At 38.2% G+C, this 20,565-nt stretch overlaps 1 protein-coding gene across 3 annotated transcripts in view; it reads left to right on the top strand.

Annotated features, from left to right (window-relative positions):
- LOC117405977 (glycerophosphodiester phosphodiesterase domain-containing protein 5) overlaps nucleotides 1-20,565 on the top strand; it is a 38,109-nt gene that overhangs the window by 4,329 nt on the left and 13,215 nt on the right. Inside the window, exons 1-7 of one of the 3 annotated variants that reach the window (XM_034009584.3) lie at nucleotides 3,944-4,549; nucleotides 12,335-12,612; nucleotides 13,249-13,352; nucleotides 13,990-14,083; nucleotides 15,314-15,373; nucleotides 16,597-16,695; nucleotides 17,159-17,252. In XM_034009584.3, coding sequence (XP_033865475.3) covers nucleotides 12,430-12,612; nucleotides 13,249-13,352; nucleotides 13,990-14,083; nucleotides 15,314-15,373; nucleotides 16,597-16,695; nucleotides 17,159-17,252 — 634 coding nt within the window. In that variant the 5' untranslated portion in view covers nucleotides 3,944-4,549; nucleotides 12,335-12,429. Of the gene's footprint in view, nucleotides 1-3,943; nucleotides 4,550-4,855; nucleotides 8,580-12,334; nucleotides 12,613-13,248; nucleotides 13,353-13,989; nucleotides 14,084-15,313; nucleotides 15,374-16,596; nucleotides 16,696-17,158; nucleotides 17,253-20,565 lie in introns of those variants that run through there. The other 2 variants (XM_059031174.1, XM_034009585.3) reach the window with 2 other exon arrangements.

Genomic DNA, 20,565 nt, shown 5'->3' with positions numbered 1-20,565 from the left:
TGGTACTCAGAATGCAAGAAATGGATGTGGCAAGCTCCTGAACCCTGGAGATGAGGCCCAGCCTGGCTACCCTCCGTCTGGTCCAGTAGGAGTTGCTGTAGGGTGATGTGAACTATCCCCAGCTAATTCTTCTCCAAAACCCATGTGAGAACAAAGGCCAATGCAGCATTTCTTGTGGGCCTTCAGCCAAGATTGGCAACTATGTCATGTGAAAACTTGAGAAGTTAATTGTGAAGCAAAAAACTTTTTTTTCCGCATGCTGCTTGTTTTATATACAGATAAAAAAGGTATATATTAGACGTAAGTAGACTACATGGTCATGAACTCATTTTTACAATCCATGAATATTAAATTAAGAGCATTTTCGTTGCCTTCTTGTTAAATGAATCAGTAACTATTTACAAACTTCAACCTTTTTCACATATCCCACTGTATCATATGATTTTAATCACACAGTTTAACCTTTAGTGAATGTATCAAAGCTGGGACAGCAACAAATTCATATTTCTAATAAACTGGAATAATGTATCTCTAAACAAAACTGTGTAGCCCAGACAAGTGTCAGAGGTATAGAAAAGCATGACCACTTGAAATCGGTAAGCATTCACAGTACCCCTGGTAACAGGAGATCGGTTGAAGTTGGCGTGTAGTCTTAATCACGCCACTTCAGGAATTACCCCTAAAGAAAAATAGTTACCTCAAAAAGAAGCAATACATTATTCAATTACTTTATTGTACCGACCACAAAACATGTAAACAATTAGCACTGTTTAAAAAGATTTTAAGTCGCTTTTCAAAGAAATAGCACAAAAAGGATTTTGTAGATAGCAAATAGAGAATAACAGGTTTGTGATTGGAAAGTGTTTTTACAGGTACTCTCTGAATTTGTATTGCCCACCTATGCTTTCAATCATATGACCCACCCAGCTCACTACATGGTAGTCACTGGAAAGTGGGAACCCTCCGAATAACATATATTATTTTTAAGAAGACCATATCGTTGTTATTCAGAATCTGTGAAGCATAGTGATACTTTCTTGCTATGCTATTTTTACAATTATTTTTGATACATGACTACTTCCTGCTGATTTTGCAGAAAGACATGGAAATCTTTCTGTACCAGAGAAATGACTGGATCTCACGATTCATTAACTTGATGCAAAAAAGCACAAGAATAATTCCTTCATTGTCCCTTCTTGTCCTTCACCCACAGAATACGCAATGAACGATACATCAATCACAGGTATGTGCTGTGAAAAAAAAAAAAACAACCATCTCTGATGTCCCTGTCTGTCTGAGTTCTCTCAAGGTTTTCTAATCAATCTGCTTGCCTCGTATTGGCGAGTAACATTATCACTGGTCGCTCTTTTCCTCTGTTATATAGATACATTAGTTATTTGCTTGCATTATTTCACAGACAATGCTATAGTAGAGGTTGTTGCTGATTCTTGGTAACAAACCACTTCCTGTAGTCCAGTTTCACTCCAATGGTCTATCTCAGGGCCTAGCCAGCCATGAAAAATCACTGAGGCACTTGCCCATGCACAGTGTTCTGGTCACGGACTCTGCTGTGGCGACACTGCAGAAGGCCCTATGTAAGGCATATTTATGTATATTATTATTATTATTATTTATTTCTTAGCAGACACCCTTATCTAGGATGACTTACAATTGTTACAAGATATCACATTATTTTTACATACAGTTACACATTTATACCGTTGTTTTTTTTTTTTACTGGAGCAATCTAGGTAAAGTACCTTGCTCAAGGGTACAACAGCAGTGTCCCCCCACCTGGGCTTGAACCCACAACCCCTACTCCACACTGCTGCTGGTATAGTAAGTTATAGTGTCTATCGGGGTCAAGCCCCCAAACCCCTACCTAAAATTACGTGATAATACTCTCAAACTGAGTCCTCTAAACTAGTGTTAGAATTGTTAAAATTTGCATAAACTGGGTCCGCTAAACTTCAGATCACAAGCCACTTCTACTAGCGTAGCGGTTAAGCATTGGAATATTAAAAAACCGAGTTCGCTAAACTGCGGACTGCCAAGATTCTTTATTATTCCTTATTATTAGGATGATATATAATTATTTTTATTCAACATTATTACTTTGCCTCACCTTGTAAACAAGTCGCTAATAATCCTTGGTAGTTTTGAAGCCATTCGAACACGTTTAACTAACTCGCTGTAGTCTGCAATGACAGAAAAGATTTTGAAGAGCACAGAGGCTATATCAGCGGGGCTTTTAATGTACACACACATCGAGGGATGAAAAGCATTTTATTTTGCGCAAATCACCGTGTAAGAGAGCCTACATAAATCATTATTAGTATTGTAACGATCTGTGCATTTTTGTTTCCTGCCTTTATTAACCGTTGTAATGATGTTCCCCGCTCTGTATTTACCGCCGCTGCTTTGTCTTGTCTGTGCCAGCCTGCGTGCGTGTTCTGTGTCTCCCCTGTGATTGGTTGTTATCTGTCCTGTTCCCGTTGGATGTTTGTCTGTGCCCATTGGTTCTAATGTGCTGCTGAGGGCCAATGGGATGTGCGTGAGCTTAGGTACCCTGATTTGAATAAGGGGCGGGGCTAATGCTATAAGAAGGCATATGCCTTAATCCTGAGGCTGTTCTGGTCTGATTAAATGTATTGTATTTAGTGAAGCTGACAGTGCTGGACTCGCATCCAACTGAAAATGAAAGGCTTTGGAACAAGAGCAAGCTTCTCTCTGTTTTCTGCCTCTTGGGTGAAATGTTACAGTGTGATTTTAACCGAGACTCGCTCCTGTGGTGCCTCCTAGCTGCAATCAGGCCATGTGAGCGACTAGTACTGCCCAAAGATTAGAGCTGTCTGTTCCAGCCACGATTCAATTACTTTAGTAGGAAATGGTGAAAAACCGAGCCATTCGAAATAATTGGGGAATAAAGGTGATACCCTGAAATTGCCATGTGGCCCTATGGGTAATATTACTGTAAAGACCACACTGGCGCAAGATAATGACTGCAGATATTTGAATACATAATTAGAAATGTATTCAAATCAGTAGAAGATGCATCTGTATGTCTGTTATTTGCATTTGTTTCTCATTTTATCAAGATGGCAATGGTCAAGCTCATGTTTGAAGTCTGAAAGCTTTTCTGATATGCGTTTGATTGTGTAACTGTTCCAGTTTATGTCTTAAAATCCTGACAGGCCATCTAATACAGCTTTCTGACGGGATTAAGACTGAGCTGCCGGTCTAGACGGTTTTTGTCACCTAAATTTAATTGTTGAGAAAGACCCGTCTCAGTACTAGAACAATATATTCGTCTATAGCCGTATGTGGCACAGATTATAGACTTCTGTCTGAGCTGATGTGGACATAAATAACACTGGCACTGGGAACAAGGAATATGAAAGACTTGGTAATAAAATATTCTTGAATATGTCTACTGTTGATCTCACAAACTAATTGAATTGTTTCTGTGAAATGTTTAGTCTGAAACCGAAGAATAAGACAGTACTAGATCGTGTGAAACTGTTCTGGCACCTCTGTATGTGGATTAATTCTCTTGACAGACAGAGTCACCATTTTATTAGATACTGCACTGTATATACAACACAAGATAAAACAGATATGTACATATTTTGGTTTAAGAGGGCTGTCGCACACATGGATAAGTCAGTTTTGGATACCGATATAGGGTTATTGCATATACTACTACTACTAATAATGTAAAAGAATCAGAGACAGCCATGTGGGATCAATCCCCATAGTAGACGTGTCCTTGTTTATATCGTTTTTGGAATGTTTAGAATCCATCCAGTCAGTGATTCCTCTGGGGTGCACATCACAGGCGCCGCGGATTGTGCCTTGATTTAAGCTAATTACACCTACATTAGTTTTGCTTGCAATTAAAAAAAAAACAAACTCTAATGGCCGCTAATGGCCCAGTTTGAGGACTTTTATCACTGCCTTGGGGGAGCAAGTTTTATTTGAAAACGCCAAAGAATGGCTTAATGCACTTTTAAATATGCACCGTATCCCACAATATACTCTACTGTGTTATTCATGACCTGGAGGTTGTATGAAGATTTGTATAGAATCTGTATGCATATTTAATAGGGCAAACCGCCCTAGATGTACTTCACTTTTGAAACACGAGAGCACGGATGTACTTGTCTTTTAACTAGTACAGTTCGCAGTACTTTTTAAAATCTGTATAAGCCTTGTGATCGCGGTTCCTAGAGGACCTAAGGAAAGTTCGAACTGAAGCCTAGTACAAGGTTCAGTCTTGATCTCAATTCTGTGTCCGAGTCACTGCGCCTTTAAGAGAGGGCTGTACTCATAACAGGTGGGAGTATACAGCAGTATCTTTCCTCTCTACTTACTGTACCTGCAATCTCGTGTTTATTACTGTGCTGGCTGGCTGCAAGGAAGCAAGCAAGCAAGCGTCGCTAAAGGAGCAGAGATTTGCAGGGGCTGCGCAACACTGCGGGTTAAACGTTGATCTAGACACGGCTGAATTTGATAGAGGAAAAAAAAAACAGAACATCAGCATACTGACGTAAGTTTTTATTAATTCTGTGTGTTTTGGTTTATTTCTTTCAGACAGCACTGCAGTTATCTCTGCTTTAGTGATCCGTTAAGGAAAACTAAAATGACATCACTAAACTATACAATGACGTATATTGTTATGTGGAAGATATAGTTCCATATGGACTGTGATAACATTTGGTTGTGCATTGTTTTATTTTACATTTAAATTAAACACACATGTGAAACTGTTTGTAAACCATTTTGAGGTTTGGGTGCTGAACTTGCTATCAGGTCACACGCATTTGGTTACTGTGGAATTCTGCAAGAAAAACACCCGATGTAATTATGGGCAGCAACTTTTGGTATTTAATCCATGAAGTACACTATTTTAACATTTTAATCTACGAGTACTGTAAAATATCATTTTCTTTTTAATATGTCCGGTGGTTCCGATTTCTTATGTAATGCCAGACCGCATAGACTCTAATATTACATTTTATTTTATTTTAATACATGTGGAATGCTTTGGATAGATCGAACATAATATTTCTGTATGTGTGTGTGTGTGTGTCACACTTACATTTTACAGGGTATATGGAGGGACACTGGCTGCCTTTATGTAAACTAACATTTTTACACACAGTGTAGATATTGATCATAGTGAACTTTTTCATTTGTCTACATTTTATTTCGAATTTACAGCCGTCATGCTTGTAGTACTTGCAGCTTAGAACACTAAACTGCAGTTTCCAGATTCTTAATGTAAATCAAGCTTCTGTAACAGTTAAGATATTTAAATGACGATTGTTTTCAGTGTATCTTGTGATAAGCAGCAATGAATAACAGTAAAAGCAAGCCAGCTTTAGTACAAAGATTCATTGTTTTTGTTTTTTCAGGAGACTAAACCGTTTCCACAAGGGAACAAGTGCATAATCCATTTTATAATACACAGGCAACCTATGTACTGGTTGGTTTGTGTTTGCTTATGCCACATGATTGCTTTCCTTTTTCATAATCTCTACTGCATATCACCTTGTGTCTCTTAATAATGGTGTTAGTAGGTTGTTTTACAAACAAGTTTGACTGTTAAGAGCTAAGCTGGTGAATAATGCTGATCTGAATACTTTTTTTGTTGCCATAAACCCTGGTTAAATGTGACCTTAAGCTATGGCCAAAACATTTGCATTACCCTATTAACAAATTTAGCTTCATGAAGTTAAATACTTAAATATATACTATGGGCTTAATATGAGACCGCTGTGAGCCATATTATAACTGTTCTAGTTCAATTACTGCTTTTCTGTCTCCAAAGATCCCCTTACACAAGTTTGTTAATGAAGAGCAGTACCATCATTAACTATGAGTAAGAGGCTTTACTCTTCAATCCTGCCTTTGGAACACAGTCCATAACACTGCCAAGTGTAATAGTGTTCAGTGTTCATTATTATTTGTTTATTTAGCAGACGCCTTTATCCAAGGCAACTTACAGAGACTAGGGTGTGTGAACTATGCATCAGCTGCAGAGTCACTTACAACTACGTCTCACCCAAAAGACAGAGCACAAGGAGGTTAAGTGACTTGCTCAGGGTCACACAGTGAGTCAGTGTCTGAGGTGGGATTTGAACCACACAGCCTCCTATCATGCCTGAATCCGTTCATGTTGAGCATCATTGTACAGAACTGAAAAGTATTTCCTCCAGGCTAGAACTGTACAAACCTGTTGTGAAGTAGAAACCTACGCCCAGGATTGGAAATCAAGTTAGATGATGTAGGGATATAAATAGAGAAAACAATGCTTCTGATGACTGATCTAAATGAAGCTGCCTACAGAGGGAGGACCATCAAAGAACAAGATTTGGGGCAGTGAGTGGACACAGTGAAATACTCTTTTTATTGCCTCCCCCATGTCCACATCTACTGACAATATATAGGATTACAGTTGGAGAAACACACAGATCTAGTGGCTGTCCTCCTCAGGAAGTCTATGTGCGTTTTGGTCGGTGCTATCATTTCTACACCGGGACCACAATAGCGTGCAAGAATAAAAAACTAAGTTGCATGTGGCAGTGTAGCATGTGCTCTGCAGGGTAAAGTGATCCCCAGAGCCCTATCTAAAGCGTTTTGCACACAAAAGAACAGCAAACGAAAAAGGAATGAAAGAAGCCAGATTGTAATCAAAGCACAGTTTTTGTTTGTCTGTTTGTCAAGATTAGCAAGTAGAATATATGATAGCCTATGTTATTATATTATCTGCCTGTTGTCCTGGGCTTCTTTCACCATATACTCCTATACGTAGCCTTCAATCTTTAGACTCTGGCCTACTATCAGTATCTAGAACTAAGCAGAGTTCTTTTGGTGACCGAGCGTTTTCCTGTATAGCACCTAGGCTGTGGAATGACCTTCCGAGGGTCATAAGGGACAGTGATACTGTTAGTATTTTTAAATCTAAACTGAAAATCCGCTTTTATACTTTGGCTTTTATTGTCTGACCTGTGTTGTGTGTAGTTATTGTTTTTCTTGTTTTATTGGACATTATGTCGTCATTTATTTATTTATTTATTTATTTATTTATTTATTTATTATATAAAGTAAATGTCATTGTTTAAATTGCTTTTCTATTCTTGTGAAGCGCCTTGAGATGTGCACATGTAAAGATTATTATTACTATCAATGCCCCTTATTCTGCCTTGTTGGGGATGCAAGGCCCTGGTGACAGGGATAGTGTCACTTGGTTTGTTTTTTGCAAAAAATTCTATTCAGTCTCATTGGCCTATTTTATTTAAATACAACCTTTTTGTTAATTCTGGAGCTTCTCTCTCCAGTATCAACCCTTTAAATAAATAGAATAAAGAAAGATAAGGGTTTGGTAACAAAGTAAATATTACCAAGATTAGATATAATTCTTATTGGATTGGACATATTGATCTCCCAATATACCATGAAATAAGGAAATGATGAAAAAATAAAAATGCAGTACAAGGCGTGCACGTTAATGTTGCTGGCAACATTCTTTATTATTCCTGCAAATGAAGAGGAAACATCCAACCCTGTACTTTATTAACCTGGCAAATTCAAGATTTATTATTTTTTTGCATGACATTGCTGATAATTAATTCACTCGTGTATTTTCAGCCAACTTCCATCGTAACTATTTCAACCCTTTCGTGCATGAAATATTAGCTGAAAAAAAATCGCTCTGGACACATAACAAATATATTTTTCATTGACTTTTTTTTCCATTGGTTTATATGGGGGGAAAAATGTCTATGTTGCATTTGCGTCTTCCATATGTCCCTCTTCCAGATGTCCCCATATAAAGTTTTTTACCTGAAGGGGTTGCAATGGGGACAGGTTACACTGTGGTGTACTAACTGTACATAGAGAGTGAAGCCATGTTTGAGAGCTGATAGTTTGTATCAGATGGAAATAACGTCACATTAAGATTAACTATACTGTTTAATTATTCTTATTTAAATATAAATTATATTATAAAAAAAAAAAACAGTAGGGTGCTGGGTAAGATACAAGCCTTTTGTCATCTGTTGAGGTCTGGTAGGCCAGCACTGTAAGCCCACTTGTGGGTATCAGCTGGTATCCAAATTGTCCTCGATTCCCTTTGCTTCAGATCAGCTTGCCTCACTCTGACACTAGAGAGCAAGGGCCAAGCCAGGGAAAGACCACTATTTTTACACTAATCTGTCACCCTAATCGTGTCTAAATGGTTTAGGCAAGGCAGGAAGGAAGGCAAGGGTTTTTTTTCTGCAATTTTAATCTCTCTTCATGTCAGACTGCTTCAATGAAACCAAACAGAGTAAGTTGTCTCTCCTTGGTTGCTTCGTACACCTTTTTATCCCTTCGTCACCCTCAATCCCACGGTACAGATGCCAGTTCTGCCCTAGCCATGGCATTCTGAGACCCCACACATTTTTCATGCAAGTCAAGCCTGCGTCAGACTCAGAAGAGGCAGACAGTGGAAGGCTATACTAGTAGAGAAACAGTTGAAGAATAGCAGTGCTCTGTTCTTCAGAGGGCCTTCGCTGACAAAACCTCCCAGCAAAGTAAGCATTTTCTTGGAGCCATATCTCTCTTTGTGTGTGTGTCTTTTGTGTTTTTTGAATTAACATTAAGCTGGATTATCATATCTTGTAACGGCTGGTTTTTTGTGTGTGGAAAAGTGGCTTGCTGGTTGTGAGGCAGAGAGCAGTATATTGTTTGGTAACATGATAAACAATGGTCAGAAATCCTTACGAGGTCCAGTGGAGTATCTCTCATTTCTATGATGTTTCATTCGAATTCAATTAAATGGTGGCTAATTTTCTGGTTATCTGTAAATATACTTTTTACAGAGCATATTTTCATATATATTGTACAATACATGGCGAGCCATATATGTTGGCTTGTGTTGTCGGTTTAAAATGCACAGTTCTAATCAAAATTACCCAGTGCTGATGTGTTGAAAATATGAAATTATTATTATTATTATTATTATTATTATTTATTTATTTCTTAGCTGACGCCCTTATCCAGGGCGACTTACAATTGTTACAAGATATCACATTATTTTTACATACAATTACCCATTTATACAGTTGGGTTTTTACTGAAGCAATCTAGGTAAAGTACCTTGCTCAAGGGTACAGCAGCAGTGTCCCCATCGGGGATTGAACCCACGACCCTCCGGTCAAGAGTCCAGAGCCCTAACCACTACACACTGCTGCCCGCTAGAAATTGCTTTGGTGCCAAGGGAGTGGCTGCAGACTGTGTCACTTTAGTTCAGAATTTCCTTTGTTTTAAGTGTAAACCACAACATGTCACAGTAGAGCAGCGGAGCAGGCATGAAAGCACAAGAAGTAGAACAATCCCTATCGGTCTGTTAAACAGTCTGTAGAAACTTGCAGAATGTATCTAGGTCTGATAGAAGTGTCTAGAGAGTTCGAGGAAACAGGTGTTCTATTTTTAAACCCAATAGGGGGTGCAGGGTGTCAACAATATCACCATCTGACAAATGATAAAGATGCCCTGAAAACATGCTGGCTCTGGTAACAAAACTAGTTCACCTTGCAGTTTCTAGGAAGAAGGGGGGAAAAAAAGGAAAACTGTTCCGCTAAAAATTTGTAATGCTGTTGGCTGCATTCTGTTTTATTAATCAAAGGCTCCAGACTGGCTTCACAGCCTCTACTCTCTAAGTATGGGTCACAGAGGCTTTTGCACCCCTCCCTCCCTTGCACTTTAGTGTTTCTAAAAATGTAATGGTCAAGGAGCTAAAAGATCATATATGGCACCATCTTAGTTCAGTGATTTTTTTTTTCCATCTGTCATCGCATTCATTTTCAAGCATTAATAAGTCAACTTTAAAAGCTTTTTGCACAAGTGGACTTTTTTTCCAAATGGAAAATGAATTGTTAATGTTACACTCAAACTCCTTCTTCATGACGTAAATACAGTACTAAACACAATGACATCATAGGGAAGCTGATTCTTATCATCACAACTATGCAGTACGACTGTGCATTGTGAAATATCCACTGCCAAGCTGCATAGGCAACATTATCTATTTGTTGGTTGGGTGTGCATTTATGTTTCCTACTGTAGTACATACCAACACAGTCTTTCCAACACAGTGGCCTGTTGTTTTTTAGCATCTCTATTCAGTAAATTGCTCAAGAGATCAAATGACTGTAGACTGTCTGCAGGTTTATGCAGTGAGTTCCCATCAGGACCGTCGACTGTAGTAGTTTTATTCTTATCCGAACTGAAATTTCAGGCATGAATGCTCTTGTACAATTTAACTAACTTTGCCGGTTATTAGAAAAGTTATCATGTGAAGAGTGGGATCTATGAATCTTGTGGGAGGCACCTAGGCCAGGGCATGAAAAATCGCACAAACAAGCACCCAGTATTCCTACATGCACTTGATTTTTCTGAATAATTCAGTTTCAGGCACATTTTAAATACATAACCACGACATTGCGATGTATTAAAAAAACAATCTGCTGCTGGTGTTTTGATCCAGATGCAGATGCATATGCTGGCTTTTTATTGTTTTGTCTTTGGATTTGCTCCTCTGCTTGTGCACAGCGTCTTGGGAGGGAGCACTGTGAAAGGCGCTATATAATCTCGTTGCTGTTGTTCTTGTTTGTAAATCTCTCTACAATCAGCTTAAAGCTAGACAGTCAGCATCGCCCAGCTCTACCAATGAACAAATCTATCAATCTGCATACTGTGACTTCATTTGTTCATGAGGATAAGCAGAGGTTTGCATGTTCAATAAATGGATTGGGAGGTGCCTGTTTGCTGATTGAGTGTTCAGATAAACACCACTGACTCCAGCAATGCCCTCCCAAGTCAATAAAGCAGACAGACGACTTGCCTGGGTTGGCAACAAGTTGTTGAATGTTTTTCATCATTACTTATTTAGCCAGAGACTCAGTTTATCATTGGTATGCTTCTTGTGACAGATTAAATACAATCTGTGACAGATACAAATGACAATAAATTACCAACTGGAATGTAATAGCATAGTTTTGTGTTTCATTTTGTTAGGGTTGTTTGACGTAACTGAATTAACTGAACTGTGTAAACCATGTTAAGACATGGCTTGACACATTGTAAATCTTTATTAAATTTATAAACAAGATTTTCAGTCTGAATGATGATCTAGAAGATTTCGTTCCGAGACCAAATGTCTCCCTTTTCACAGAGGTCCTAGGGGAATGTTGCTACGAGTTACAAAACAGAATGATAGAAACAAATACAAAACGCAACATAAAGGATACATAAGACATGCAACTTCTGTTGTCTTCCAGGACCCAGTGACTGTAAATGTCCACTTATCATCCTGGTTAAGGCAGTAAAGAATACCATTATACAATCATTTACAAAGGCTGCGAACTGTAGTAAAATAAAATTCATAGTCAATGAATTTTTACTTTTAATCTATTATTTGTCAAATAAAATAAAAAGCTACACATTTCAATGAATCATAATAACAATTGTTCTTATATTTTTCGTAATTTAGAAGTAATTTAGAATTATTCCCTTATATGACTCTTGTCTCAATCCAAACCGTATTATTACCATTATTACCTGTCAAATTACTATAAACTGAGGAAATGACATCATGAATTGCTATTGCTAGGTAACGTAAAGCATTTTTGTTTGACGCTTTTTCTGTTGAATGTACTTGATATTTATCTTCATCTCTGGTTTCGCTTCAAAAACAATGCTGTGTTTGCAAACTAAATCTCTCCCCTAGTGTCTCCCTTAGCAACCAGATCTCTAGAGTTTTGCGGCAGCAGTGTGTGGGGTATGTTTTGGGACCTCATTAGTTGTACTTGGCACATTACATCAGTGCGCTACCCTGACATTAGAGTCTCCCCATTGTCCAATTTGAGGTTAATGCTCCCTGTTGGTCATTGACATTGGTTTAGAACAGGTATCCAGGGTCTAAATGCACACACAAGGCCTTCTTATGTTACATTCCAAAACATACTCTGAGTTGCCTAACCTACATTTTAGTCTAATGTTGATTTGTTTTTAGATTTACCATGTTACTGTTTTTCTGTCCTGCCCTGTTGAAGTCAGTTTCTGGGCCACATCAAGGGTGTGTTACTGTATCAAATCCCTATGGAAGGAATGTTTTGCTCTTGCCAGAGTTTTCTCTCTATATTTAACCTTAATCCAGATATTTCCAGAAGCAACTTGTGAGTCCACTAAAAAGTGAGAGTTATTTCAGATTTGACTCTAACTAATATCTGTCATGGTTTTTTTTTAGTGTATCTATAATGTAGTTGACTCCTTTTTATTATTACAGAACCTGTGTGGTATCCATGACATCAGTGTGATCGTGTTGTCCCCTGTGTCTTTTAACCCATTTACCCGGTGAGGATGGTTTGACCAGGCTAATCGATGGGCAGATCTCCTAGCACCCTGACCAAGCTGAAACTGGGCAAGCTGAAGGTCGTGCGGCGGCAGTTATTGCAGCGCTATGAGCACCAGCCCTTCATCTCCTGCCTGGCCGGCCTCTATGGCTGCCAGTGGAAGAGGTACCAGAGGGCAAGAGTCCAGCCTGGAGAGTGCTGCTGCAACAAGGTAAGGGTCTCTGTCTCTCTCTCTCTCTCTCTGTCTCTCTCTGTCTCTCTCTCTCTCTGTCTCTCTCTGTCTCTCTCTCTCTCTCTCTCTGTCTCTCTCTCTCTCTCTGTCTCTCTCTCTCTCTGTCTCTCTCTGTCTCTGTCTCTCTCTGTCTCTCTCTTAGTATGGCTGAGTGTAAATTCATGTTGTTCAGAGTGTTTGAGTCATTACATGTTAAGTGGCTCATTTTTTTGTTTCATGATAAACATCTTATTTTATGTTTATCTGTTTTAAAACATTATTTATTAGTTTTTTTGGATAAGAAAAAAAATATCTAGAGAGGAATTATTTTTTGACCAATTTTGACCATCAATTATGGTTTTCATGCCTGCAAAATAGGGTTTAAGCCCAGAATATAGTAAAACAGATCTGTCACAATGCCCTATACCAATACCTTGCATCTGTAAAATATATATATATATATTGCTTAAGCATTATAGAAACCACCACAGGCGTTTCCTAAGACTGAATTCTTTCTCACATGCAATGTAATGCAGTTGTATATGTGGATAGATTAATATGCATGTTCTATGCAAAGACCTGTTGAACCCCTTGCCTTGAACATGCACTCTCTTTCTTTCATCCTTCCTCCCATAGCTGGAGTGCAGCAGTTTTGGAATCCTGATAGTTACGTTTTGCCTTTCTTTGGTGTTTTTATATTTCTGGAGTGAAGCACAGAACGACTACAATGATTTTGACTGGTGAGTCTGACGTACGAATCTGCTGCTTTAACCACAGCAGCCCTTCAATACACATTAGAGACAGTACATACTAGTACCAGCTGCTTTGTTGTGCCGTGTGAAATGTATGAAAAGCAGCGCTGTAGAGTTTTGGACTCTGATAAGTCTTTTCCTGTCTCTGATCCTCATCCTTTATTAAATAAAATGCTGTTGATGCCCTGAGTTTCGGGACTGGACGGGGAATTGAGAATGACATATTAAGTTGCCAGTGCAGAAATGACCTTGGCTTAGCTGTTGCCAGAGTGGATGTTATATTAAATGCAAAACGATTTTTACTTGCAGGAAAAGGCCCTGTTGTCCCTATTCGGCTGATTTCCTCCCTTCGCTCCCCTCCTTTCTGCTTATCCCTTCTGTTGGTTCAATGGCCTTCTCTAATCTGATTATTACTGATCTTTACAAGTGAAATAATTGAAATATGGCCTCCTAAACTCACACAAACCTCTTTCCAATGTATTTTTTGTATTGCAATGATGTTAAAATATAGAGGTAATGAGCTACATTACTGTTTAGCTTGTTCAAAATTCTAAATATCTCTCTTGAGATTCCTGATTTTCTTCTGTATTAAGTATAATCAACGGTTCCTCTTTCATTTTTCAAGGTTTAACTATGACAAATTGGGCTATTGGTTCCCTTGGTCGGTGGTATTGCTCGTTGTAGCAGCAGTGTTATTCACCTATGTTGCTCTGTTGCTGGTAAGTAGAGCATACCTCTATAACCTATGCAGTAAGTGAGAAACAAAACTTGTTCTCATGGTGACTATTCCTTGAAGAAAGATTCTCTCCACGAGATGACATTCTTCTGAAGGTTAAATAAATGATGTATGTGCCTTAATAATGTGCAATATATCAACATAACAGCCTTCTTTTCCGTTCCTGCTCCAGTGCAATATTGCTCAAACCTCAATGAAGTCTTATGCGGTTTTTAGATGGTGGAAAAAAGCCAAGAAGACTTTTGCTGAGGCTTAATCTCATTAAAATGACGTTACAAAGTGCTGATTTTCTTAATCTTAATTGGCTTTAGACTTCTGCGTAGATGAACACGCTGTAGAAAGGAATGCCACTCGCCCAGTTGTTTAGTATTAGTTGTAGAGGTAAGACACAGGACCACATTTATCATGGTCTTCCTACCAAAGCGCAATTTTTAGCATTTTATGTGAAAGAAACCGTCAGTGTCACAAAACTGTGAAACTTGGGAACACTTTTCAGTCAGATTAATTGTACAAAATGTTTGCAATTTGTACAGACTACCACACATCTCTGCAACTAATAATTATTTGTTATAGCTTGAGAATTAGTCACGTATATTTTTTATACCTGCAATTTTTACCAGGATAAACCTTTCGGAACTGACAAATCTCACAATTAAATAACAAGAGAAGTGTCATACAAATGACTAAATGTGCCAATAAATGACTGACCATTAACAGTAAGGAATTCACAAATAAGGAAATCCCAGTTTAACAGGAATAGCTTTAGTAAACACAGGGGGCGCCAGTTCTAGAACCACCTCACTAGAAATTCGGCATAAGGAGTCTTTTTATGGGAAAGCACAGTACCTTTTTATGAGGAAAGAACTAAAGTATATATTGAGTACAATCAGCCCCTGAAAGATAGTTACAGTAAATGACAAGCATAGTATTGGTCTCTTATATGGGCTTTGCTGGTAGAAGCATTATAATGAAGCGTAGTAATGCACAGGCAAGCATAGACATCCACATATCAGTATGGCAAAGCACAACATACAGTATGGCAAACTGCACAACTTATTTGCTGTGTTAAACGTGCACAGTGTAAGGGAAATCTTATTGTGTCAGTTGAAATAAAATACTATACACATTTACAAGGTCAAGGTGCTGGAAGATTGCTATTTTAAGCAGTGTAAAAGACTTATCTGAGGATTAAAAGCGTCTCCTTTTTTCACAGGTACTAGCGGTCTTTTTACTGTCAGAAGGCCAGCGCTTGTATTTGCATTGGAGCCACAAGGTAGGTATCTTTTCTGGGACGCACTCCATTCTCCAGTGGTTTAGTTCTCACTGTGGCACAAACATGTTGACACCTCGGATTCTCATTTCGAAGCTGTTCTGATTTTTTTATAATGGGTTTTAAAGACACAAAATAAAGACAAACGCATTGACTGTTGTGCATGATTAGTAACTCCTCATAAGCTATTTGCATGCAGAACAGTGACGCTCCTTGCATATCAAAGGTGCGCCATGAAGTTATCCAGTGAATATGTGTGCAATTTGCAAAAGGGTCTGTATAATGTTGTATAAAAACAAATACTGCTTAATATATGTGGCATGTTTAGTACAATGTATCCAATGCACACAAAGATGCAGTTGACACTGTCATAGCTGATGAGGCTAATTTGTTTAAGAAGATTCAAGCTTGAGCCTGACATGATTGAGAAAGCAGTGTAATGGGTGGCTGGTGCCAAGTGAAAATAATCTTAATCAGCAGACGGGTTTATAACATGAGCCACATGATAACATGATAACATAAAGCTAGAAAGAAACAATCGTTTCTCCAATCAGACCTCTGAAAGTGAAAGTATGAATTTACAAACGTTTTGTTGCATTTTTAGGCCCTCTTCAGTTGTTATTATTGGTTCCTTCTCTTACACAGTAATTCTATGCAAACAACCTTTTGTTACCTGATATAATGACATGGTGATACAGGCCATTTCCATGTAATTAGACACTATTTTCACCTTGTAAGAGTAGGAACCATTATTACCATTATTGCAATGTGATCATGTGGTTATGTGTGCCCCATAGTGTAAAGTGCTGTGTATTGGGCAGTGTTGTGATACACTGCCGTTACGGATTCTGTCCTGAGCTTGGCTCTTCTGCATTGTGGTTAAGATGCTCACTTGTGGTGCGCAGGGTTGCTGGTTTGTGCCCGGCCTCCGCCCTGTTACACTGCCAAAATATATGTCAACTTTGAGAAATGTAAAATGGCATAAATAATGCAGTTCAACTTCAACGGCAAAAGCAGTTTTCTTATCTTTATTACTGCTTGGAATGTTGCCGTTCAATTCTAGATAGCTTTTGACTGAAATACATTATCATGATTCATACAAGTGAACTGATGTACTGTGATGTCATTACATGGATCGGGTAACCGACTGCATGGAATACGTTTAGTTAAGGTGGCCTCGTGATGTGCATAGATTGATTCAAAGCTAATATTAAACTTCTTTGCAGATTGGCATTCTGGTGACACTAGTGTTCTCCATAGTGGCCATTACAGTTTTATCAGACTTGTGGAGTAAAGAATGGACAACTCTTCTGCTTTCTTTCCAGGTACGTAATGTTCAGTGAGTTTGTACAGTGAGAGATGGAGTCAGTCACCTAACCCTTTACATGCTCATTCATAAACTGCAGCGACAGCAACCCAATGGAGGAGGAGGGTATCATTGGCGCTGTCTTACGTTGTAGGAGGTTCTGCTGAACAGACATGCTGTGACAGCTTGACTTCCTGTGACAGCATGATGCCATAAATGGCACCAGTTTTTTTTTTTTTTTTTTTTTATTAAAAGGAGAACATTTCACATAAATGTAAGAAAGCTCGAGAGAATAGTTTCCTTGTTTTGGTTGTCATTTTATTATTTCCCACGGTTTACTTGCCAGATTTTCTTGTTCTGTTGATTGACCTGGTCTTGAAATTACTTTTTAGTATTTCTCCTTTTGTTGTGTTTAAAGTCTCATAGTCTTTGTCACATGCTTCCATGACTCATTGTTCCTGTAAATATTTCTAATCCTTTAGGTGACTGCACCGTACCTACACTTGGGTGGAGTGACTGCAGTGACAGTGCTGTCCTGGCCAATCGCCTTACACTTCTGTAGAATGAATAAGAAAGGCAAGTATTAATGGACAGTACAGCATTACACTTACCTTTACACAATTTCCCAGACAATAAATGCTTTCTGCTCCACTTTTTAGTTATGTAACAGCCAGCTGGTGAAAACTGCATATACTGTACCTCAGCAAAATTCGTTTTTTCGTATGATACAGTTGAGGCTCATGTCTCCTTTTATGTGTCCTTTTTTGGTTTTGTTTTTAACCCAGAGAAATTAATTGTCCCTGCCAAATTGCTTTATAGTTGCTCCGTGAACAAATTATAAATCCAGCATTTGGCCTGGTTACAGCTGCACAATGTTAAATGTGCTTCCTAGCATGTGTCTAGAACAAGCACTGGTTTACTGATAAAAATAAAGCAGTGTTTACCATTAAAGCTGAATAGGCGTTTGGATTCTAAAACATTATAAAAAAAAAGGAGAAATACACAGCTGTAAATACAATATTGAAGCTACGAATATGAGGAAAATTAGGGTTGCTTCCAGGTATCCAGTGTTAGTGTGGGATTACTATGTGATTACAAGGACTGACAAGCTCCCCAGAGTAGGATTGGTTCAATGGTGCTGAAGAATATCCTTAACCAGTTTAATCACAATTGGAGCTGTTCCCTAGATATATGTAAAAATGTAAGTGTGGTATATGTTATGTCTGTGCACAGGCCTCCACTATACAATTTACCTGGTATAGATCCTTGGGGTGTAGCTTTTATTTCTAAGGGTATCCTCCTGAGAGTTCCAGCCTTGAGGAAAGAAAGGGCCTCCCACTGACTGAAAGAACCAATTCGTAGACTGCAGCACCCGGTGTTCCTGAAGGCCTCCTAGTCAAGAACATTCTGAGGCCCGACCTTGCATAGCTTTAAGATACGATAAGGTCTGAGTGGCTAAAGGCAATGTTTTTTGTATGTTATTAATATGTCCTTGCATGAATTTTAATGGATCATTTTCCTAGTGCGCCAAATTGGCCCCTGCCAATAAAATATCTGATTTAATGCTTCATAACAGTAAAAAGCTATTCACCAGCTGCAGAGGTTTTTTTTTTTTTTCCTGAGGATTAAATCAAATAAATAAAAAATAAAAAGAAGTTAAATTGTGCTATAGCCTAATGTTAAAGTTCCAGGTTACAAGTGAAATTACCTAATAGACTGGAATTATTAGTATTATATTACAGAGCTGATATATTGCAGTGTGTTGTTACTTATCATCCCATTTTAAACTGCAGTGACCCTCTGTGTCTGAACTTGGTTGGTAACCAGGCGAGTGCCTGTCCTAGAATGTGTTGGCTTTTGTTTATTTCTGTCTTGCATAGCCAGAGGCTCCATTTCCTTGGCAACAGCTTGGGTAAATGTTTGGGGTAATAGTCAGATATTTAGTTTAATCATTTTCTTGTTAAAAAAAAAAAAGAACACGATTAACTATTCTTCTTTTTTATTTTATTTTATTTTGGGCTAAATAGCTTTGTTATGCCAGTTTTTATAATTTGAGATTTCTCACAGATTTCATTCAAGTATGCTTAAACCAGGTACAAACAGCTGTCTAGCTGCACACTCTCAAATAATCTACCACCATGTTAAGTTTGAGCCATTTCTTTGTGACGAAAAACAGGCTCCCAATGTATAACTAGGAAGAAACAACAAAGAGCCACATATATTTATTTATCTGAAGCTTTTTAATGAGCATTTTTCATTTCTTGTTCGATTTAAAAAAAAAAAAAAAAAAAAGTTGGCACTGCTTAAAATGCTTTGTGAATGTGCTTTGAAAGCTTTTGAAACGGGTGTTTATTTCTCATTTTGTAACTTGAAAAGGCTTTTTTTTGGCTAAAATAGAGTCATTTACACTTTGGAGTAAAAAAAAAAAAAACCGAAAATCGCCTATAACTTCAGAACCACTTGGCTGTTTCTGTGTTCTATTCTATGCATTTGGATGTACTTTTTGTATGATACCAGAAGCTGTAATGTCATATATAGATCCGTGACTGGGTATATGAATGTTTATTAACATACAGGACTAGTTTTAAATGTAATGTTGTGCTTATGTGAGCTGTTAAAGTTCCCATTTTTGTACTACTTAGTTGATCTGAGTGCTTGTAAAACACTGTTGTTTATGTAAACTGTATGACTACAGCAGCTATGGAGAGCGGTGCCCTGAACAGCTGCTCTGTGCCCCGCCCTGTAGCTCTCAGTGCAGGGAGATGTTAGCTCTGTTGTGGTGTTGCAGTTTTCTGCAGTAAGGTCAAAACATTTGGATCTGGGAACCTTCGGGGGGGGGGGGGGGGGGGGGGGGGGGTCTGTTTCAGAGCAAAACCAAACAAATGCTTGTGACTCTAGCAAATACTGTCTCTGTGTGATACATAGGATGTATATTTAATTGAAAACTGAATGGAAATGCTGTGTTGGCCAGTGTCAGTTTTGGAAAATATTTGAGTTACCTGTAAGCTGTGTATTACATTAGCCAAGAAAGTAAAAATCATCCCCAAGTGAAATGAAATTAAACTGGTTTGATACCTCACAAGATAATGCTACTTGAACTTCCCCTGATGCTTATCCCCGAGGGTGATTCATTGACCCACTTATTAACACCACTACATACAATAAAGAACTACAGGGGGGGGAAAACAACTGTGAAAGTCCAGGGTTATCAAGATATGTGGATTTTTAGATCATTACAATAAACCCCAGGGTTTAAAAAGACATCTGAAGTAAACGACTGAAAAACCAAGACAGTACAAGCAAGAGCAAGACAGAAACCAGCACAAGAGTAAATGTGGGGAAAAGGCCTACTGTTATTCCTGGTTACATGAATGCTGTTAGACTTTGTTGTCTCCATGCCAACGCAGTTTCTAATGCCTTTAGGAGGTGATGTTTTAATCCTCAGAACATCACCCTTCTTTATTATTATTCATTTGAGAGGCTTCTATCTGGTAATCTAATTCGACTCTTTCTATTATCGGTAACATTTGGAAAGGCCACACAACTAACCTGTATTTATATTGGTTTGATTAGCTGCTTGTGTTTCTATAGTCCTTTTTAAATGAATTCTACTTGAAAACCTGTTCAATAAATACATTTCTCTGTGTTTACGATGACGCAGTGATGAGGACGCCTATCTCTCTTATCTCTAGCAGAGTGCAATAAAAAGATTCTAAAGCAATCATGGAAATAGTTAATCTACAAGGAGAAGGTTGCAGTATATTTCCTGAAAGTAAAAAAAAAAAAAACTACCCCTAGACAATAGAAATTAATTATTTATATTCTTGCTGAGGCAAATGTCTTTTACTGTATCTGGTTTGGAAAGAGATGGGTTGGTGTTATATTATTA

The sequence above is a fragment of the Acipenser ruthenus genome, chromosome 9 (assembly GCF_902713425.1).
Source record: "Acipenser ruthenus chromosome 9, fAciRut3.2 maternal haplotype, whole genome shotgun sequence".
NCBI classification, from domain to species: domain Eukaryota; kingdom Metazoa; phylum Chordata; class Actinopteri; order Acipenseriformes; family Acipenseridae; genus Acipenser; species Acipenser ruthenus.
This window is presented reverse-complemented; position numbering and strand designations above follow the sequence as displayed.